This window comes from Cydia pomonella, chromosome 3 (genome assembly GCF_033807575.1).
Source record: "Cydia pomonella isolate Wapato2018A chromosome 3, ilCydPomo1, whole genome shotgun sequence".
NCBI lineage: Eukaryota > Metazoa > Arthropoda > Insecta > Lepidoptera > Tortricidae > Cydia > Cydia pomonella.
The window spans coordinates 23165236-23189923 of NC_084705.1; the positions used below are offsets into that span (position 1 = coordinate 23165236).

At 38.1% G+C, this 24688-nt stretch overlaps 1 protein-coding gene across 2 annotated transcripts in view; it reads right to left on the reverse strand.

Annotated features, from left to right (window-relative positions):
- Positions 1 to 1483: 1483 nt before the first annotated feature.
- LOC133516349 (CCR4-NOT transcription complex subunit 6) overlaps positions 1484 to 24688 on the reverse strand; it is a 195366-nt gene continuing 172161 nt past the window's right edge. For both annotated transcript variants that reach the window (XM_061849254.1, XM_061849255.1), the window contains 7 exons: positions 15356 to 15513; positions 14265 to 14419; positions 13786 to 13937; positions 13292 to 13516; positions 10208 to 10379; positions 9104 to 9243; positions 1484 to 8464 (listed from right to left, as the gene is read on the reverse strand). In XM_061849254.1, coding sequence (XP_061705238.1) covers positions 8388 to 8464; positions 9104 to 9243; positions 10208 to 10379; positions 13292 to 13516; positions 13786 to 13937; positions 14265 to 14419; positions 15356 to 15513 — 1079 coding nt within the window. In that variant the 3' untranslated portion in view covers positions 1484 to 8387. The remainder of the gene's footprint in view (positions 8465 to 9103; positions 9244 to 10207; positions 10380 to 13291; positions 13517 to 13785; positions 13938 to 14264; positions 14420 to 15355; positions 15514 to 24688) is intronic.

A 24688-nucleotide genomic window follows, 5' to 3' on the forward strand; every position in this document is an offset into this window, starting at 1 on the left:
ATAATTACCCGCTTTATATAGCCTTTTTATAGACTATTCGAAAGCCTTTGATAGCATTACACATAGCTCTATCTGGCGAGCTCTGAAAACATGTGAAATCAACAAAACATACATAAACATCTATAGCCAAAGTGTAAGCCGAGTGAAAATGGAAAGGAAAGGAGATAGCTATAGGCAAAGGTGTCGGACAAGGAGATCCAATCTCACCGAAATTGTTTATAGCAGTACTAGAACAAGTTATTAAGAACATACAGTGGAAGAATAAAGGAATCAGTATACTTAATAAACGTCTAACCCATCTACGCTTTGCAGATGATATTATAATCATTGCAGAATCTGCGACCCAACTAGAAGACATAATGAATACCCTTGACAAGGAGAGCAAGAAAGTAGGACTGCACATGAACACATCTAAGACAAAAGCTATGACCAATAGTCGAAGAAGACTAATTAATGTGGCAGGGACTGAAATTGATTATGTTAATGAATACATATACTTGGGAAAACACATATCTTTTAGCCCATCTAACAATGAGGAAGAAGTGGACAGACGCATAAACACAGCCTGGAAAAAGTTTTGATCCCAGAAGGAAATCTTGAAAGGGGAATACAGCATAGCCCATAAGAAAATCGTAATAGACACCTGTATCCTGCCTAGTCTAACTTACGGAAGCCAAACTTGGACATACACAAAGAAAGTACGTAAAGCTATAACGACCTACCTGTCAATGATCTATGGAGAGAAGGATATTGAATATAAGGAAAATACAGAAAATTAGAAGCGAAATAATACGTCAAAAGACCAAACTTAGACGCTCTTCAACAAGCTCTTCATCTAAAATGGCAATGGGCAGGTCATATATCCAGATATAAAGACAAAAGATGGACATTAGTAGCAACAAAATCGACCGGACCGGCAGGACGGAGGCTCCGAAGGCCCAAAAAGTAGTGGATAGACGACATCGCAGGAAAAGACTGGCTCCAAAAAGCCCAAGACAGAGATGAGTGGAGAAAAAGTGAGGAGGCTTTTACCCAGCAGATGGGATCTGCAGTCAGCCCCAAAACAAAGTTTAAAAAAAAAAACAATAATATGACTGTAGAACAAATAAAGCTTTAATAATAATTTAATTACTTTAATACTCCTCAAGGTTAAGAGTAAGTGTAGGACAATTTTAAAAACTGTGTTTTTGCTAAAGCTAACCTGCTGTGGCAGCATGGTGTCACATTCGCACTTATACTTACTTACACTGGTTAGAATGTGACAGGCATGGTGACAAATGATAAAGAGCCGACCATCTTAGCCCTACTGGACTCTATATTGAACCATAAAGGTATAGATATATGGTTTAATTTGACATTGTGCAGCATGACACTTCTCCATTCACTTCAATTGAGCCATTACATACACTAATTACGGCTCAATTTAGAGTACTTGGAACATGCTTCTTCGGTGAGTAAAAGGTGCGTAAATGAAAATCATGCGTAAAATTCATATTCTCTTATAATTTGATTCATTCAAATATACATAATGTGTCAACAAACAGCACAGCGAGACGCGGCCCCGCTCGGGCCCGAGCCGCGACGGAACTTCTGCACATACGCTTTGTACATTTTTACACACATCCACAGGAACAGGTACTACTTGATTTTAATATTGCCGAATTCATTTGCACGCGGTTTCTCATGTTTTCAATTTACAAGTAGTAGTACAACTTAATTTAACCACGTAAATTCGGTTAGAGGATAGCTTCGGGTCCGTTAGTATTGGTTACGAAATCAAGCAAAACCTGTTTAATACTGAGAGTACATATATTACTAACATTGCCATTTCATAAGAACAATTTATATTTTCACAACGTCGCTCCGCCTGCAATATTCGTTGATGCATTTCGGTAGAATTGATATAATTATATATTTCAGTAAGAATAGAGGTACTATGTCAGGATCGTAAACAGTGCAGTCAGCGAATTTGCAGACGAAACAATGAATAAATGCTCTCTATAGTGTCTCTCAGGTAGAGCAGTATTGTCTATCACAGTGTCGTAAAGCATTTCTTCTTAGATTCTAGTGAGTTACACTGTTCGATCTTATCATTAAATCACCCATAACACAGTTAATTTAAGTAAGTAGTTAAGGTGCTTCAGAAAATATTTTTTTCATAACTTGATATTTTTAAGTCTCAAACAGTCTTTAGTCTTGAGCTAATTCGATAGGGCCTATGGAATGTCTGCCTAGATGCAACTCGGGTGAATGCGTAGCTCGAGTCGTGGGCGACGACGGCGGCTAGCGCTCGTAGTGGTGTGCGCAGAAGTCCAAACGGCTGACAACCGCGACGGCTCGCTCGTTGTTTAGCATTAATCGTTATGAAATAACATATTTACAAATTAAATGTACACACAACATGAAGGCTTCTTTTGGTAAATTCGAAATTTCCAAATTATACAAGCGCAAATTCGCATCGGTAGCTTCCCAGCCGACTGATTGTTTTCTTTTATTAATACGGTTTTAGAAACTATTTACAAATAAAAATAACGCAGACTTTATTTTTACAACAAATATGTACAGTTTTCAATTTCAGCACATAAGTAGCTCACTCACTTCATCAGTAAGGATATACATCTCGATGTTAGCCACCTGGGGAGCTCCGTCACCTCGTTGACAAAATAGACTGCGCTAATCTAATAGTGATAAACTGAACAATTTTGATTTATCTATCAGGCAAAATGTCTGGCATGTAACCAAAGTAATTTGCTATCTTTATAAAAGTTTACTTTCAACTACACACGGCTAAAACTAGTAAGTAAAATGTCCATCAAAATTCTATTAAAATAAAGAGATCATATATGTTCAACTACAAATAAGATACACTTGTTATGATAAAGCTCTCGTTATCCGTAAGCGATACTCTCGCATTCATGTGTGATTTAAATGGGAAGTTCTACTGGAAATTGCCATACGAAAAATCTCTTAATAACTGCACTTGTGACTAATGGTGATGATACTCATGCGTGATGGATTCCATATCACTGGCGGTTGATGAGTAGGTGTAAACATATGTTCTTTTTTGGGGAAATATCACGTGAAATCATATGTTATTAAGTAAAACAAAAATAGTTCGACCATTTTTCTTAATTTTGCTCTGGATTTTGCGAGTGGTTCAAATAAAAATACTTAATGCGAAAGCATAACTTACAACTGAACATGGTACCAAATCGTACAAGCAAGGCTACAATACTCGCACGTGCCGAGTCGTGAAGCCTTGCGAGAGTTGCGAGCATGATTATTTACTGCAATGTAACTAATTCAACATAGTTGGTGGATTTATTTGTGGCTCATCTATTATAATTATCATTGTTCAGACTATATCTACTATTATTATGCTTTTCTAGACAGAAATGAACAGGTATATTAATAAATGCAAAAACACTCACTACGTAAAACCAGTTTGGAGACGACGATTGAATTTGAAAATAGCGTTTAGATAGCAAAGGCAACATGGAGTACTGTGGTTGAAACCCTTCAGTTGTTATGAACTAGTTTGTGCTCCCCCATCGCTTCGCGGAAGAATTTCAACACCAGACTTGTCTTAAACTTCTATAAGTATATTATTCATACGAGAACTAGAAGATCACCTTGATATGATTTCAAAATCTACCTGCAGGTACTTAGAAAATTATACAGCGTCATTAGTAAAAATTTGATTCATATAAAACTTCATTTCACTCCATTTATCCTAAAAGTAATATTCAATATACCCTTTTCATGATTTGGCATTTTTACAATTCATCCGAGAGTTATGTACAGTAGATATATCCACATGTTCGAGGAGGTCAAACAGATCTATACACATTCACACATCCTTGAATATATTTATTTGTAAATCTTTTATCACTATTCGAGCGTGCAGATACATCTGCAGTAGACTACAAGAGAGACGTTATCCCTATCACAATTGTGTTTTAAATTACAAAATAAATACAACAGCACCTATCTTTTGATATACATAATATGTGTAAAATATAAATTAAAATAAAATAAAAAAATGAATATTTAGGTATTACAATATTACATAATTTCGATGGAGTGAAAAATATAAGCGTAATTTCTATGCAGTGGTCCAAAATTTGTTACTGGCAATACTAATATTACCATTCCGAGTATCGATTTACGCCGCACAACGAGTCCATACGCCGCGAGCGTAAGCGAGGCCAGACCTTGCGCCCTAATTATTGCTCGCTCCTGCTTGTTATGGCCGCGCTTATCGCGTCGATGACCATAATATGTACGGGACGTCTCCTCGACGTCGTTTTTATGGAAGGTCGCGAGGAGGTACATATTGTGACTATACTGACACCCTCTCTAGCTTCTCGTTCATCTCTTCGCAATCACATATAGGTAGCTGTATCAGGAGAAAGAGTTTGCGTGTTATCGATAGTTCAACTAACTTAGAAATGTTAGGATTTAAGAATGAATGATTGGTAAGATTTAACAATCATATGTAGACTGTCGTAAAGACTAACAGGTCACAGGTAAATCGACACTAACCAAAAAGGGCATTGAAGACGCCTCTCAGTTACATTATTGTGAGTTGTTTGGCTTTCGCATCATCTCACGTGAATGTGTAACTGCGAGGTAGGTCTTCTATATGAACAAAGACTATCACTTCACAAAAAGTTAAACATTCATACAATCATTTGTACTACTCCAGTATGTTCCCTGCTAGGTGTATAAAACGAAAAGGTGCATTGCCTCGCGACACGCCCTGCTTTAAACATAGACGATGAAAAAACTAAAACCTAACTTAAAAATGCAATAAGTATATTATGTTTCGATTAAGACCAAATTGAGAGAAAAAAAAATACTGACGAGTTTTGACTTTAACAACAACCTAAACATTGTGATGGACTAAATAAAACAAAGGATCTTTACGGTAACTAGCATGTTGTCTTAAGAAAGACACAGGAAACCTTGTTTTGACTGTAGGAAGGGCTTTTTTTAGTTTGAATGATCCTAGTGTGTGAATAGTGTGTCACGCACGATACATTAGTATTGAATAGCAACAGCAATGGAGCCAAAGTTAAAATAGTTTGATATAATAAGTTACGTTACGGTACTTGGTCGATCTACTGAATTCACTGTACTTTATAGTTAGCAATGTATCGAATATTTAATGCAAGTTTTTGATCCTTTTAAATTGCTTAACTATGAAAAATCAAGGCTTATGAATCTCATAATTTCAAATATCAAACAAGTTCAGATATTCCAAAAGGTTTGTTTTGACGTATTTTTCAGTACCTAACATAGTAACAAAAAGTCACACGACTTTAATAAGAAACAATAACAAATACCAATATTATGATCAGTCAGTAGGCCTAGCACATAATTGGCGCGACAGTATCTCGCGGCGAGATAGATTACCCGTCCGTCCGCAGTAAGCTTATATAATAGTATACCCATGGGGTTAGCCGGTCAAAGTATTTTAAAGATGATACCAGCATAGATTTCACCTGTCAATCTTACGTATAGTGTCAAGTTCTTGTTTTTAATTGTATTGCCCTTTAAAAAAAAATCTAATAGAACAGAACTAGGGACAGGTAGTTGCCAACCACATTAAGAAGCGTCTCTGAGAGGGGTTTTTTTGTTTTAGAGATTTTTCAAGCCCCTACGCTTTTAATTTCGTGAAACGGGCATAAAATCTCGGTCACATGCAGAATAGCTACTATGTATATATTGACTTAAAACTAAAGGGGCATGTCGAGAGGCAAACGACGCCTAAAGAGGGACATTAGAAAATGCACTTATCATATTAATCTATTCTCCGCTTACATAGAGGTGTATAGAATACCAAGGAAGGGGGTAGATGGGCTAAAAACATATAAAACATAGTCTCGCTGAGAAGTTTGTTGGTACACACAATGCGACATTAACCTACTGGTCGGCCGCCGCTTTGTTCGGAGCCGCCAACCCACGTCCGCGCCGGCCGCGAGACAGCTATACCGTATGCCGTCGCACACATTCATTCTTGGTTCTATACCTCGCGTCGAATGATGATTCCTATTAGGGTTCCGTACCCATAGGGTAAAACGGGACCCTATTACTAAGACTCCGCTGTTCGTCCGTCTGTCACCAGGTTGTATCTCGTGAACCGTGATAACTAGACAGTTGATATTTTCACAGATGATGTAATTCTGTTGCCACTATATAAACAAATACTAAAAAGTATGGAACCCTCGGTGGGCGAGTCCGACTTTTATGGAATAGCTGTCACTTAAAATGTTTGTAGACATTTGAAAGTTTAGCGCGTTCATTTATTTAGAAATGTAATATTTATGTACCAAAAATACGGAAAAACATATTCCTTCAATTATTATTTAAATTAAGCCCAACCAAAAGAGTTAAGGAACTGTCCTAGGGACCACCATTCGAGGCGAGAGGTATAATTTGAATATAACCAAAAAGTTATTGACTGTAATAGAGAGTTCAAGTTTAAGAAATAAAGGTGCACTCTAGTGTGACAGATGACGCTGTACTGCGCAGATTTTTAAGGTCAAACATCAACTTTTGACAACCAAAGTTACCGCATATTATATGGAGCCCTACAGCGCCATCTGCATCACCTATCATATTCGAGGCACGAATTTGTCTTAGACTTTACCTCTCTTACACAATCAATGGATCTTTGATATAAACTTTCTATGACACAACAAATTGTTGTAAATAGCTTCTAAAACATGATATCGATTTCAGATCACGAAACATTAATTTTTGGTTCTAATATTGTCGGTAACGAAACTAGCTTACAGTGCGTCGTATACTATTACTAACAACTTAGTTTTTATTGATTAGAGACACTTACATTTAAGCTGTTAGCAATATTGTACATACTTGCACTTTATAAGAGAAGCTTTTTTACATTAATTTGATTGTCATTTCATATATGAACTGCCTGAAAAACTACCTGTTTTAATCTTAAAGGATAAGTAAATCCCCTTTAAGACTGTGGTATAGATGTCTCAAAGATTTTTATACAAATAAAAAGGAAGTCCCGCGAAAGCCGCTGTTTCCCGCCTCCCTTTCTATTCGCTACTAACTCATACACACATACACTGCGATGCATGACCAGAATACAAATATTATCTAAATAATATACAGTGGAGGAATTAAAAGTATTTTATAACTAGCAATGGTAAATGGACGTTTGACGACACACGCCCACTCGGCAACGTCAAAATGGATAAAATTACATACCTCACGTTAGTCTTATTGTAACTTGATTTAAAAATTAATATATTTCTCGAGCCATTCCTCAACTGTATAATATGTAACATCGAAAAACCTAGGCTTATCCGCCACAGATTATCACTATTGAAAAAATATTCTTCATGTACCATTTACATTATTTCATCATAAATATTCATTGACACAATAAGCGTAGGTCTGATTTATTTCATTGAATACATTTTTAATAGAATCGTCAAAATTAGCACTACTTAACATTTGATTTGTAGATGATTCTACAGAGAAATACTCCACTAAATAATAATATGCATTGCATACGATTGCAGTGTACGCTCGGCACACGTCATAGCCAAATTAATGATAAGACGCACGTAGTGGTGCGATATATCGTAGGCTGGGTTTTGACAGCTAAAAGGTATTAATTGTTAAGGATAGGATTCCACGACGCCATGTTTTGTAGTAATTTTACCTACTGCAAAATATACGACGTCGCACGTGCCATCTATTTCAATTGTCAATACCGTGGCGATGATCGCCTCACCTCGTGCGACTCATTACCAATCTGACTACGTCACACGTCGACACGCGGAATACATTGCACAGATAGTTCGCTCCTCTCTGATTCCAGCCGTCAAATAACATGTCACGAACGTCCAACTACCACATTTACCTGTACAAACATCACCGTCTATCTTTCTAAGCGGATAAAATGAGTACTGCTACAAAATCTACTATTACACTAAAATCGTCACCCGACGGGGAGGAAAATCAGGGAGCAACGAAACACGGCACATTCGCAAATTCATTATTGCGTAGCGAAATTCGTGTGGATTATAAAACGGTCGCTCGCGCTCAACAGAAGCGCTACAATATATTAATAAATAACCAAACCCATCACGTAATGATGATCGTCCGTTGAACATGATCGTCCGGCAACGTTCACTATCACCCGAGCCACCTCTCACCTAACTATAAGTAAAATACACAGTCCGAGACTTTATATCTTAGGACCGGTCGTATATAAAATCTCGCAACTGCTAAAAACTTGGTATGAAACGTGGCAGGCGTGGTGGTCGGCGGCGGCGGCGCTAGCGCGGCGGGTGCGGGCTGGCGGCGGCGCGGCGGCGGCGGGCGCGCGGCGACGCGTGCTACCGGCGCCCGATCAGGCCGTTCGAGTTGCCGCTCGCCGGGCACATCTCCAGCTCCACCAGCAGGGGGAAGTGATCTGCAATATCAGCGATTGACGACTCAATCTTACTCAATAAAACTAGTTATATGATTTTTCACAGGGGGGCAAAGTTGTTATTTAACCGCTCGTGTTAATATACCCGAGCTAGCGATAGATCCCAAAATTGAAAAATGGAATCGTGAAGGTTTAAACGCACGAGAGTTGTTCCGAGTGAAACACAAAGTTTTTTACCACACCGGTGCGAGGAAAATACTAACTGTAAAACATCAAACAAAATCAAATCAAATCCGAATGAATATTTATTACTCAAGTTCATCATTTACAAGTCAATTCTATCAGTCCACATAAGGAAACAACTTAAAATTTGCATCAAATTACTTTGCCACACATGTGGATAAAATGCAACTTTCTCATCAGTTATTGAAAAATCAAGAGAGCCACTGATGTGGTGAAAAATTATGTACCGTTTCAAATAATAATAGAGATATGAATAAGATTTCACTTGTTAATTAGTAATCGAAAAAAGAAAGATATTCCGAATAAAATTAAATGTTTGGTTCACAAGGACATTTGGTACGATTACATAAGTTCCTACTAGCAAAATTAACTATGATTTACTATTATAGAGTAATTTCTATAATATATACACAAAAATAAGATACGGCAAGGACTCACCTGAGGGTATGTGCGGATGCGGGCAGCCGACCACCTTGTGTTCGCGGAACCAGTCCTGCGACAGCGGGCCCAGCAGCCCGAGCGGTGTCATCGACTGCTTCGAGTAGAATATGTAGTCGATTATACCCTTGAAGTCAAATCTGGAAACGAAACAATACAAAACCTTATTCTTATTTGGTTTTATGTAACCAATCCACATCAAGTTTATTAACGAGATATAATGAGAGGTATAAGACAATGCTATTCCAGTAGTGTTGAAGAACGACTTAAGTTGATACATTGTATTCATCATTTACTGGCGCAGTCGGCAGGATATAAGATAGGTAGTTAGTATACTTTGTAGGTACATATGTATATTATGCAAAATAAAACCTTTTGCATCTTTAATATACCTTCGTTAATAGATTCGGACCGAGTGGAGTGTCGCCAAAAACGTAAAATTCATATGAAAATATGACGTTTATTATGGAACTTACACACTTTGTCACGTCAAAGTCTGTGCAGAATTAGCTTAGGCAGATTCTATGAACAAGTAAGGAAGGTATTCTACGTGATACAAATCCTAATGAATGTTGTGATGAGAAGCTAAAGTAATGGCAGACGATATTCTCGAGTCCCGAACAAAAAATTCATTACTTATTTTTCATCACACTTGCTGGAAAAAGATCTTATTTCAAGCAGGTATACTGAAGCTAAAGGCCTATAATGTTCCCGCGGGAGTTATGGATTGTGAAAAAAATAGCTATAACTCCCTAACTTCTTTTAAATTATGTCACGAATTCATAGAAACCACGTAGTGTAAATGAGTTTTACTTTAAAAATACTGCCGTTAATAATTTAATATGTATCTTGGCTCAATGCCGAATAGGTCTGTGCCTTCGATGCCTAACCTGTCAAAGAATGACAATATGGCGGACGAATATTTGAAATGTCACCGGATTTAAGAATGATTTCGCTTAAAATTTAGTTTTTTCTTCGCAAGTGTGATGAAAAACATTCTGTGTAACTCCGGGGGTAAGAATATTGCAACCTCGGGTCTTTAATTCCCTCCAGCCTCCAGCTGTCGGGAATTACCACCCTCGCTTATGTACTAATAACACTCACGTGTAGTTAGTGTAAGGCATGATGTCCTCGCTGTAGGCGGAGGCCAGCTTGAAGTTGTGCGTGAACTCGTGCTCGGAGCCCGGCATGCGGCGCAGCGACGTGGCGTAGCCGAGCGCCTTGAAGTCGCGGTGCTCCGACGACACGCGCCCGGCCGATAGGAACTCCACAACGCCTGAAACGTAAACAACGAATCATTTATACTCGACTATTTTTAGTTTTCCCGCATTTTTAGAGTTCCGAGCTTCAAATAGAAAAAACGTGACCCTGATAGGATCACTCGTGTATCTGTCTATCTGTCCCCGCCCATATCTTCAAAATTACTGGTAGGCCCAATTTTGAAAAAAATAGAAGAAAGCGTTCCTAATAAGGAGTGATGTCTTGCATTGAATAAGGGTCAGCTGGTTTTTGGGGTTCCGTACCAAAAAGGTACAAAAGGGACCCTTATGGTGCAACTCTGTCCTTCTTCCGTCCGTCTATCTGTCACATTGCTAAATATCTCGAGAACCACTTAAGCTATCGAGTCTAACTTTGGAATAATTATCAATAATGTCGATGAATGCCTCATAGTGGCCAGTATTAAATTAGTTACTAAAAAAGGTCGGAAGGTATCAATACTGAGAATATATTGAACGCCCCTCGTACTTCTGATCAAAACTCTTTCGCATTTATAGTTACACGATATAATTCAAAGTTTGAACGGAACCCTCGGTGCGCGAGTAAAACGAACTCGCACTTGACCGGTGTCTTTATATGCTTATAGACCTTTGCCAAAATGCCCTTGATAAATTCTTCAATTTTCTGACCTTGAAATCCCTCCGGGTCATACTAAAATAGAAAAACCATAAAATTTTCGATCTTTTTTTGATTTTGGCAATTTTCTCTACTAAAGACTTATGTTACGGCGAAAGTCTCCAAGAAAAGTTTAAAGCAGACAAAATTTTCATCAAAATGAGTCAAATTTGGTCTACAGATCTTATATGTCCAGAGATACAGCTGCCCAAAATCGCTTGATTTTTTTTTAATGCCATACCAGATATACGATACCATATCATATCAAACATAGTTCAGGCATGGTAACTAGAATCAACTTTTGATATTTTGTTAGGAATGGTACTAGGCCTCGAAAACAGTTAGTAGATAGTCAGGAAAGAGACAAATTGCTGAGTAATGATCATTGCACCTAAACAGTTGATTGCACATACATCTTTAAATAACCTTCAAAACAAGTAAGATGTAATTTAGAACTTCCATTCAAATCAGTGCAATAAATCTTAGCTAACGCGGCCAACCATACCAATAAATCTAATTGCTTTCGTATGAAAGCGTCGAAGTAAACATCATTCTCTAAGTAATGTAGAAATACGTTGAAAGCGAACCGTCCTTAGCGGTTGCGGCTGCGGCGCGCTCCGAAATCGTTAATTTATTTCCAAGTGACGGACAAACAAGCCCATTTGCCGAGAAAACCGTTAATTGGTCTGTTTGTCTCGAGGATTTGACCCGTCTAATTCGAACTAAGCATTCTGTATTGTCCCACCGTTGAAATCTAGGTCGTGAATATCTTAAAGCTAAACTCATTTGTTAGTTTGATTCAACTTTAACAATTGATGTCCTGATTTTATAATTAATCTCTTTCATAATACAGGGTGTTTATTTAGTTACCTGCAATAATTAACGGCGTGAATATACCGACACCAAAATCGCGAAAAAAAAATTACTCTCCCATACAAAATGTCAAGGTCAGACAGCCAACATGTATGCAACAGACAATTTTTTTTCGCGATTTCGGGGTTGGTCCCATAGTACACGTTGCTTAGTATGACCTATATATTCATCTCGTAAATTATTGCAGGTGACTAAATAAACACTTAGATAATAACTTGTTCGTGATAAAAGTTATTTTTGCTAAATAATTTTTAAGAAAAAAAATACCGACTTCAATGAGGGAGACCGGTGAAAGAAAGATTATTATATTATATTAAAAAATGTCTTGAAAATCTAATTTACTTAACAAACACAGCGAAGAGGACAAATCGCCAATCGTGAACTATGCGTCGTTGAAGAGTTCCACTTCACCAAATGTCACTTTTTAAATGTAAATGCTTGATGTGGTGATGAAAATATAAAAATCACTATATGTATGCCTTTCACATTTGAAGAGTTCCCTCGATTCCTCATGGATCCCATCATCAGAACTGAGTTTTGACAAAAACGGGAGCAATCTGTATATATATAGATTCAACTGAGTTTTGACAAAAACGGGACCAATCTGTATATACATGTGTATATAGATTCAATCAAAAAATAATTTTCAAAATCAGTCCAGAAATGAAACAAGCATTAAAAAAAAAAACAAAAAAAAAAGAATATACACCCGAATTGATAACCTCCTCCTTTTGAAATCTTAAAGTCGGTTAAAAAAAGAAACTAATGAGTCAGGCATTTGTATAAGGAAAACAAAAGATGGACCAGAAAATTGAATTTCAGATTAAAATACATATTTTTCCCTGATTGATAAAATAATGAACAAACAAAATGACGGATACACAAGCAGTTGTTTGAATAAATGAAACTGTTCTGCTTCCAGGTTATTTGATTAGGTTTATTAACATACCGTATTTTAGCTTATTCAAGCTAGAAAGTTTTAGTTTTGCCATGCCCGTCACTTTTTATTTGCATTTTGTTACTTTGTCAAGTTTACGATATGAAAATAAGGAAGTTGTCAATAGTTATATGAAAATAAGGAAGTTGTCGATAGTTACCGTTGTCACGCTGGCCCGCCAGCCGCTGCGTACGCACCTAGTCGTCCAGGATGCTGCGCAACTCGTTGCTGAGCATCATCGTCTGGATAAACTTCACCTGGAGAAGCTCACGTGACAATAAGCAAGATGTCAATAGTTACCGCTGTCAGGCAACGAGTTGAAACTCCCGCAGGTCAGCAGCAGCACGTTGTCACGTTGGCCCGCCAGCCACAGCGTGCCCGCCCAGTTGTCCAGGATGCTGCGCAGCTCGTTTCTGAGCATCATTGTCTGGCTCAACTTCACGTGGAGAAGCTCATGTGACAATAAGAAAGTTGCCAATAGTTACCGCTGTCAGGCAACGAGTTGAAGTCCCCACAGAGCAGCAGCTGCACGTTGTCGCGATGGCCCGCTAGCCGCAGCGTGCGTGCCGAGTCGTCCAGGATGCTGCGTAGCTCGTTGCTCAGCATCATCGTCTGGATCAGCTTCACGTCGCAGAACTCGGGGTCCCAGTGGATGTGTGCCGTGCATACTAGAATTGGCTGCCCGAGCATCGACGAGTCCGTTGGTAAGCCTGTCAATTACAATTAGTATACATTGGCGCATTATATTTTTAATAAATATAATCATAATAATTTAAAGCCCTAATCAACTTTATCCTTTAACGATTTATCATGGTTGTCTTCAAGATAGACTGCCGATATTGTTGTAAGAGTGAAAGTGACCAATGTTTTAACCAAGTACATAAACGATAACTTTAAGCAATAAACAATAGCAATCCAGACCAACAATGGTATTTATAAACGGTAAATTACAATATACATTGAATTGTAAGGTGCCTACCGTTCTCCCAAGCCGCTTCTTTGGTCTTTAGCAGCGCAGCCAAACCGATGTTATCCTTGGGCATGACGCGGTTCAACATATTGTCCGAGCCCTCGCTGTTAGCCATCGCGAGCTGGTTGAATTCGATTAGGTGCTCTTTTACTAACGCGAATCTGCAATAAAATCACCATGATCATTTAAAAAAGATATTGCTTATTATTTTCACAAGTATTTAGACTGACATTTATTTATTTTATTAGTATAAGGATCGATTATTTATTATTAATACTTTATTTCGGACATCACAGGTCCATAAGTGATTAGTTAAATACAATATTACTTATCACTATATTGGTATTGACAAAACAATTTATATTGCATAGATTAAGTGCATAGATTATTTACATTAAAAATTAATTGATAAAAAGATTATTATTAATATTAACAGTAGCAGTAATTATAATGGGAAAATATAAGTAATAAAACTACTTATCACGCACTTTGCAGATCTGAAGAAGATGGCACAACCATCGACGTATTTTCTTTCCGACTCGGACATGGTCTTCGCTCGCGATTTTGGTGAGAAAATGCCATCGTAACCGTCGCTTTTAAGCTCTGGTAGGAAGAAATTGTAAAATTGGTCGGTTTCTACTTCCTGCAAACACAGTAATAATTTAGGTATAATAGTAGTTTATGTGACTGCTACGTAACAAAAGACATTAAAATATACGAGTGCTTTGATGCCTAATTATGTACAATTACATACACTATTTTATCTACACAGATATTATAAACTTTCTATGATATATTCACTAACCTAAATAACAACCAACGTTGGGACATCGTTGCTCTCTTGGCGGAACTCGCGGATATGTGGTGGCGTCACCGAAATATTTTTATCGCTCATTTTACACGAAACTTCTGCTATAGTTACTTTTAAAACCACAAAATATATATATATATATATTGGTTGACTGGTAGAGAATGCCTTAAGGCATTAAGTCCGCCATTTGTACCTCCATGTATTGTGCAATAAAGATTAAATCAATAAATTAAACATATTCATTCTATACTTAAAACTAATTAAAAGATAAACGTCAAATGGCGGTAAATGAAAACTTTTTTCACGCATGCCACACATTCGTAGTTTTTTTTTTAATTCAGAGATAAACTAGAGTCGGGGGCCTATCTCCGTATCATTCAATACAAACTAACATGCGAGATAGGTCATATCGAATTGTTTTTTTTTTTTTTTAGAAATGTTCCAAATTTGAATGTCATAACCAAATCGATTTTGATGTAATTATGAAGCAATTACAACATCATCACAGATAAGAAAACAGTTTATCGTAATGTTAGCCATTATTACGGATTTTGAGGGCATCATAGAGGGTTTAAGATATGAGTGTAGATAAATATTTTTTATATCATCGCAATAAGTAAGAAACTAAGAACATTACAACGGTAGTGCTTTTGTACATACACGCGCGTCAAGATTAGCGATAGATTTTGTATAGAAGCGCCGCCGTCGTGACGCCGGTTAGTAAAGTGTATCTTGTAAATATGTAAAATTAGGCAGATAACCACTAACCTGTAAACTAATTAGGTCTGCGGAATAATGTCTAATTTCATCCAGAATTCCTTTCTTCCGATAATCCCACTCTAACGCCCAACTGGGGCAGTAACCGTACATTTGTCTCGTAGCGTATTTGTCGCAGAGGACGTTGTAGCACATAACCGTAAAGATACCTGAAAGAAACGACCATGTAAGCATTAACAGCGCATCTATCGCCTTTTCAACATTTTTGAGCTTCATTTGGTTATGTTAATCTAGTAGGTGGCATCTATTCCTTTGATATAAAAATTGCTCTTTGTACTCGAAAATACCTACACGTAGATAGATGGTTGATGCGTATACGTAATTAAAGTGCAGTAGGGAATTGGTTACGTACTAAACAAACTTATAATAATGAGTAAACAAACGAATATATTATCAAAATACTTATGTAGGTTAGCTCAGCAATAAAATAAAAACTTATTTTATGATTTTTTTTTTTGCTTAAAGACCGCGTAATACGTAAAGGCAATTCTCAACTCCAATAATTTATCTAAATTCATTTAGTTAATTGGCAAGCAATTGTTCCAATTACAGTTTCGCGACAAGTGTTCGTTGCGAGACCAATTAGTCGACGTTGACGTTTTGTTACGATGGCAGCGCACGTTGCGTGCCAGAGTTGTACTATTATCCATCTCCACTATAACCTCCCCACCGAACAATATTCTGGTTGGCACGCGCCGGAATAGTCTTAGTATTTGTCTAATTGCATATCTTGGGCCGCTTGAAGATATCGTGACTCCGCGGCTTTTCCTAGCGTGCTACAATTATGGGTTTCACTTGTATTCTTTAGAATGGGGATGAAAATGAGCCGTTTAGCAGTCACTCAAGCCGTCATCTTGTGAGCCCGGGGGCTAGTCGTGTAAGATGTATTAGAATCATTGTCGATGATTAGAAAATGGCGTATACAATTGTGTGGAAGCGCTTAACAGCTAGCAAGCATCTTAGTACGATAAAGACATACAAATCTGTTAGAAGTAGGTAGGTACTAAATGAGGTACGAAGAAGACAACAACTACCTCTTAGAAACCGGACAGGAAATTAGACATGAGGGTCCTCTGGCTGGGCTGTTTCAACGTATACACTTATTACGTAAACTAACGTAGCACGACTCTGCTCTCTCACGCTGCATGCCATTATCTCAGATTTATGCGGACGCGGCGCGCTCGCAGTCGCACCCGTCTCATTACGCGGATCAAAAAGCGCTGGGACGATGAAACCAGCCGTCTAAATGTCGACTTCGTGGAAGACCTTGGCGGTGCAATTATCTGGATTTAATCGCGCCCCCGTCACTCAACAGAAAATGTAGTGACAATGCAGTAGTGTAAGTTCAAGACAAAGAGGTCGCAACAGAAGAACAACAGTTGAGAGACAGGACAATAGAAGGTGATGGGCATAGAGCTGTGGCACGGACAAATTGATAACGATCATAAAGCGCATTCGCGTTCATGCTAATCGTAAAGGAGTGAATGTAACCCAAAAACCAACAATGCTGCCGCAGCACATACTTTGGCAATGTCTATTTTATGCGCTATGCAATTTAAGAGACCCGGCACAAATAACAAGCATTAATAATACACGACAGGTTTTTTAAGAACATTATAGTGGAAACAAAGCGAAGCGAACACCCGCATGAAAATAAAGATTAATCTTCTTTAAAATATGGGTGCGTGTTTTCATTCCAAAATAAATGGACAACGATGATGAAATATTACGTGTATGAGTAAATATCGCATCGATCAGCGAACAATGGAGGAAGGTGTCTCGCTACGGGCAGTTACATTACTTTTGACGGACAGGCCCATTGTATGACAAACTTAATGCGTTTTATAGGGTTCCATTTCAGTAGACTACAATATTATGGATCGATAGTATCCATACCACTCACAGAATGTTGCACGTTATGCAGGGTTCGGAGGCTGTTGCGTCCTGTGATGTGTGCAGCAAAAAGAAGCAATCGGAAAAGGCGTGGTAGCGGCGGATGTCGAGCAAGTGAAGCATGTCACGATGAGTGTGGGTGTGTCTACCGCGATCGTGCCACACCAGAACGCACCGGTTTTCGTCCACAACACAGCAGCCCGGCCCACGTAGAAACTCATATTCTAGTAGATAATTAATTACTACGGAACGAAGCGTGATTAATGTGAGTAAACACTATAAACGTCGGCAGCCTTCCAATACGTAATTAATATTGTATTTTTTTTATAATATCTATACGATTATATTAGATATCAGTAGGTAGGATTCATCTCGCGATACTAGTTCATGATATAGCTTCGCTGTGAGATGTGTATAAAAACAGAAACGAATCTTACCTATTTATATTGTTTATTATTTTTTGACTAGAAAAAAGACTATGGTTAGGTTTAAAATACAAATACCTATCGCGTCGAATGATGCTCCGTATGACGGTTCCTGCAAGTCTATTTTGTTAAGGCTTAGTTAAAAAATTGAAAAATATATGTTTACCGTACTTTTATTACTTAAATGATAAATTAATAAGTAAATTAATGTGCTATTCCAAAAAATGTCTCCAAACAGTACAAACTTTTTACGTGACAGCTACTCCACATAAAAAAACCGTCTTAGGAATCATCAATCGACGCGAGAGATATAGAGAATAAACTATTCTTTGACCGTGTCATGTTTTTTATGGAAATTAAACTATTTTTTATTCAATCTATTAATAAACGGCCTCCTAGAAATCCTAACTTGACCGTAGTGACCCTGCCTATGAAGCAGGAGGTCCCGGGTTCGAATCCCGGTCAGGGCATTTATTTGTGTGTGTTTTGAGCCCACAGACTCCGTTGGTTAGGCCACCTTGAGAGAATGGACGAAGATCGGAACGTAAAAAGAGCGTACCTGGGTCGCCTAGCAGGAGGACGTCCTATCGGACGCCCTAGGTATCGCTGGAGCGACATGGTGGAGGCGGATCTGCGCGAGCTTCGAGTCGACAATTGGCGAGAGGTCGCACAGGACCGAGAAAAGTGGCGCTGTCTTGTGTCGGAGGCCAAGTCTCATTTTGGGTCGCTGAGCCAACGGAGTAAGTAAGTTATTTATTTATTCCTGAGCTATGGATGTTTTTCATGTACATAAGTATGTATATCGTCGCCTAGTACCCATTACATAGAACAAGCTTTGTTTAGTTTCGGGCTAAGTCGATCCGTGTAAGATTGTCCCTTAATGTTTGTGTATGAAACCGGCAAAACGTCCCACTTTGTCGCTTGCCATAAGGACACCTTGACAGGTTATTCGTATGATATAAAGATACAAGCAAATCTTGTCCTTATGCAAGCGACAAAGTGGGACGTTTTGCCGGTTTCGGTCACATTTATTTATTTTATATTTAAGCTCAAACAGAGCAAAGTGCAGTATTTGTATATCATTATGTTCTTTTCATATTGGTGAGCAATAAATAATATTTGTATTGTGTTATTATTGGTAGCGGCACGAGCCGCTCAAACTGCAGTATATCGTAAGAACTCAATAGGTGCTAACAAGGCGTTGTTAACGATCGTGTTTGAAACGTGCCTGCTCGGCTTCAGCTTAAGATTTCACCTTTGCTAATAATGAATCATCATTCCATTTACAAAGGTTTCTTGTTTAATTATTGGTATGCTTTATCTTGTAGACTGAAATTGTGAACCAACTTGTTTGAAGAATAATATAAACAGAAAGTTAATCATAAGGTGGAGCGAAACATTGACAGGTATTCTCTACGATTGCAGCATAGAGCCGTAGTCGTTCATAATAATTTGCATAAGAAAGGCTATAATTGCAGCGGATCGAGGCGCTATTGAACGCGGTGCATCGAGCAGTGCAATGCAACATATGGCTGGTTCGTATGAGAGCGCACATCTGTTCTAATTATTACGTTTGACGAGTAATTTTACGAAGCCGAAGCCAAGTCGATGTTAATCGAATTGCAAAAACAAGGTTTTCCTGAAATCTTGTTTTTGTAATGGCGTGAAATAATGCCAAAAATTTTCAGGAACTTAATTAACTTGCCAAGTTTGTGTATAGGACGCACTAATAGGCTCATAATTGATAATGATATGCAATGTTTTCGTAAATCACACATGCATTTGTGCCTACTGTATTCGTTTTACTCGCGCACCGTGAGTTCCGTACAAACTTTGAATTATATCGTGTATAAAGACTTTTTTATCAGAAAAACTTATACTAAGTATAATTGTGTACAGCGCCGTCTGTCGGCAACTAAATTGCGCGATGCGCAAAAATTGTTCTTTTATTTTGAAAAAGGTTGTTAATTATATTTTCCTGTAAAATTTATAGCAATGTTGATAATGATAATATATAAAAATTTCATAATTTTTCTTCGGTAAACCTCGGAGATAGGTCCCGAGGATGGTATTTTTTTTTCACATTTCCCTTCATATATATATATAATTTTTTTTTTTTTCAATATGAAAAATAAATAAATAATTATTTTTGAATGTACAATTTAAGTTCTTTCAAATGATACCCCACTTGACCTAGTTTTAGGTACTAGACTTTGAAATTTTGCCTCTTCTTCATATTGGGTATTTTCCATAGTTAATAAAAAATAATACTTTCAATGGGTTAGCGTTGTTCTCAACTTCTTCTTCTTCCCAGACCTTATCCCATTTACTTGGGGTCGGCCCTCCCTGTCCTCTTCTTCCATTCTGCACGGTTTAGTGCCAGGTGTGCGTCATTAATCCCTTGCTCTCTCAGGCTTTTCTCCACCGTCGTCAACCAAGTGGCAGGTGGTCTCCCGCTTCCTCGCGTCGTCGTAGGCATCGCTAAGGCTACATTGACCATATGTTCAGGAGGTCGTCTTTGAATGTGCCCGTACCACCGTAGACGTTTCTCAACAAGTATCGGTGTGACTTTGAAACTGCCCCTGATGTACTGGTTTCTAATCTTATCCAGCAGAGTGACGCCTGAGAGCAGAGTTGAACAACAACTCAAGTGAGAGCGTTGTTCTCAACTATTCCAAATTTTTAATCGATAGCTTAAGTGGTTCTCGAGATATTTAGAGATGTGACCGACAGACCGACAGACAGACAGACAGACAGACAGACGGACGGACGGACGGACGGACCGAGTCGCACCATAAGGGTACCGATACCTTTTGTACCTTTTTTGGTACGGAACCCAAAAAACCGTAGGCACAAGACTTTTTTGAGGCCTGAGTAGATAGCAAATGACCCAACCTATTTGCCATTTTGGCAAACGATTTATTACTTAAATGAAGGAAAAATTAGACGTGTTTTCGTGATTTTTTCTATCGAGACAACTTTAATGTAAAAAGGTTTTGGTCAGAGCAAATATCTAGAGCCAATTCAAACTTACATTTTGATATGTAAATGATGTTATTTTGTTCTCAGCCTCTCCTTATGTTCTTGTATAAAAATATTAGGTTGAATTTAGTATACTTACTTAATGAGGTGGTATGTATATATAATACAAAATATTTTATAATACGACTTTTAATATGTTATACAAACTGAGTTGACAAAAGATATGTGATAATATCTTAATTTTGATACAAAGTAATTTACAGAATAAACGTTTCCTGCACGACGAGATTGCGAAGTATAAAAATAAGTCCAGCGGCGGTATCATGGTCGCATTTTTATCACTTGTCATATTATGCGACACTCTCGCACTTGCATACTTGTTAGAACGTGACAGGCATAATGACAGATGATAAAACACCGACCATAATAGCCCTATTGTTTGCGTTAAAAAGTTCGTCGGCTGTATCAAGGGTTTGTGTAGCCATAGGATTTCTCTTGGGAATATATGAGTGTGCGGAAAGTACGGATCGCATTTGTAAGATTCATGTATGGCCATTAATCACATGTAATGGGTTAAATGCAATTGCAGTTACCACGAGAATAGCATCAGGCCTTACGTGAATGATTTACCGTATGTTAAGTCAGCGTTCCGTTGAGGAGTTAGAATTGGGTACCTATAGCTTTTTCTTTTATTTTTATCTTAGTAGAATATGAAATTGCAATATTTGCTTGCAAAGGACAGAATCTTTAAGTGAAGCAAAAAATAATAACACATATTTATTTGTGTACGTATTGAAACAAACATTACCTATCTATAAGGCACGTACTTGCCACTGTCACGGTTAATTGGGCAATTTGGGCAGCGCACTTGAAGTGAGTAGCACGAAATGTTATTCTTATTGAAGAATTTGTGACTAGGGCTCTAGGGATAAATAGAGACGCCTCCTGTCCACACTGTGGTAAGGAGGAAACTAGCTTCCATCTACTAGCAGAATGTATCATGTACGCGACACTGCGATATAATACATTCGGTAGAGACTCACTAATAGAAAACGAACTAAACGAGGTCGAATTCAATGATGTCCTTCTGTTCTGCAGGAAAACAAGAAGATTTGAGGAGATTGGTATGGGAATGCCGCCGGGACAGTAACCTGCAGCTCCAACTTCAGGGAATTGGGCTGAATGAACGCAACACGCAATCGACAGCCCGGCTGCTTCCGGCCGGGCGTCCCTACACTACATCTACATCTACATCTAGGGCTCTAGGGCTGAAGCTTCAGCGGGATTTCATAAGCAAAAGAACAAGCGGACACATTTTTCATGTATGCTTTTTCAGTTTGAAATATGCCTTAAGCAGATGATGCCGGGAAAAGCAAGAGACTTTTTAGTTTTCGTTTTCAGTGTTGTATGATCCTACCGCGCCCTTTGGAACCATACTACGAGTATGCGTAAATCTATTGGCCACGCTCTTTGTCAATCAGGGAGCGCAGGAGAAGTATATTATTATAGGAAGTGCTAAGTGTTGCAACAGATCGCGTTAGACATATGGGTACAAGTTGACGCCTTTCGAAATCAATTTTCTAATTCTACCACAAGAAATTAAGCGTCAGAAAGGGGAGGCAAGTGGAACCAACACAACTGCGACAGCTGAGACAAAACTGCGTGAAGAATAAATACATTTTACTGTCAAATAAATAAAACACCACTCGTGCCTACTGCATACCTAAATCATGGATTGTGACACTTAGCAGAACAGCGTAAGACACTTTGTTATACTATCAGCGCTATTGTATTTGTAGTAAACAAAATTTGATATTTCAATAACTATGCTAAATCATAAATGACAAATGTATGAATTTCCAATGACCCGATCCAACGCAGAAAGTAGGTACCTACCTATGTAATTATATTCCGCTTTTTTAGCATTAGAAAGGAGGTAAGCGATTTTGACGTCGTTTTATTGAAAAACACTTGGAAAATAATTCACGGCAAATATGTAATAATTATAAATCATATACGATCATTTATATTGTTTTGTCAATAAAAAGACATGTTGACATTGTTTACCTTTTTTCTAATGCTAAAAAAGCGAACTAATAAGTTAAATTAAACATATTTTTAAAAATGCACAAATGTTGTATTTTACTAATACTGAACGCACTAAACAACATTTAAAAGATCAATTGAGTCCTCTTTTTTTTTGGAATGTAGTAGAGTCGATATTTTAGCTGCTGAAAAGTAAAATTTAAAAATATCTCATTCTTTACGCAATACGTTACATATTCTTTACGTCGATTGAGATTGATGAGATGCTTTTCGTATAACTCTTCGCGCAACATGGCTACTTGGCTGGAAAATGTGAGTTGATTTATGGAGATACCTTTAGGGTCATGGAGACTTATGTAAAACTGAAGCTCAAGATTTACTACACGCCCAATCACACCCCTCGCAAAAACATAAATAAGCACGTACACCAAGTCGCGCTCGCTATTTCCACCGTAAAAAGTGATATAGGTGAAATTCTTCGCAGAGCCAAAACTCCCATTTTTATACAATTGAAACCTCAATTCAAAAATTTCTCTTGTAAATAAACGATGTTTAAATGCAGTATAAATGGAAATTGCATGAGCGTAGGGGGTCTAATAAGAACGACTTTCAATCCGGAGATCGCGGGTTCGAACACGGGTAGTACCAATGAGTTTCTTGGAACTTAGGTCAACATGGGGACCATAATCCATTAGGGATTATCCTCTGGTTACCAAGAGGCGGCGTGTGCCCAGCAGTGGGACATAGGAGACGGATTTAATACAAAATATCATCCATCTAAACCGGGCAAATTAAAATATATTTTTTAAATGAGTTCAAAATTCATTACTTAAAACATCAAACGACAATAATATATATAACATAAATTGAAAACATAATTTTTTTGTAAGATTTTCTATATACCTACCTACTTGTAGAAAAAAAATACAGACCGGTTTTGTTATTTATAATTGGTATCAATAGCACACATATTCAGATAAATGAACTGATGGTACTAAAGATAACTCGGTATAAGTTTAAGAAAAAAAAGGCCTCGAAAATTTAAGAAAAACATATGCTCGAATAGATGGCGATATATCTACCTTTGGCCTATACTCGAGTATATGGCGACACCGTTTGATATATAACACATATCAGTGAAAGAACATGGATAGGTCAAATAGCCATATGTCATGCGCTCAGTGTTGTGTTCCTGCCGGTGAGTAAGGTTGCCAGAGCTCAATGAGGGTGCGGAGTGTTAGGGTCGGCAACGCGAATGTAACTCCTCTGGAGTTTTTTGTTTTATACTTCGTCGGTGGCAAACAAGCATAAGGCCCGCCTGATGGTAAGCAGTCACCGTAGCCTATGTACGCCTGCAACTCCAGAGGAGTTACATGCGCGTTGCCGACCCTAACACTCCGCACCCTCGTTGAGCCCTGGCAACCTTACTCACCGGCAGGAACACAAGACTATGAGTAGGGTCTAGTATTATTTGGCTGCGGTTTTCTGTAAGGTGGAGGTACTTCCCTAGTTGGGCTCTGCTATAGATCTGGAATGGCATCCGCTGTGCTGTGCCCTACCACACAAAGCGAGTTGACATTCACAATGCCCATTACCTCTCTTTTGGACGTAGTTTAAGGACGTACCCGGGTCTAAAAGTTGCAGGCGTACACAGGCTACGTAGATTTCTTACCATCAGCCGCGCCGTGTGCTTGTTTGCCACCGACGGCCTGTTTCGAAAGATAGCAGTAAATTTAGTGGACTACAAAATTTACTTTTACAATACGCCTCTATACTCAATTTTCTTTGATTCTATACTTATGGTACGAGGACCATTATTAACCATAATACGATACATGCAAAAATCATGTTAATCACGGTGTGCTCCATTGCGGATTAGGTAGGTACGCAAAAGAAGCATAAAACAAACAATGTAACTATATGTTGCTATTCTTGCAAATGAATAAATGAAGATGATGATGATGTTTTACCATGGCAT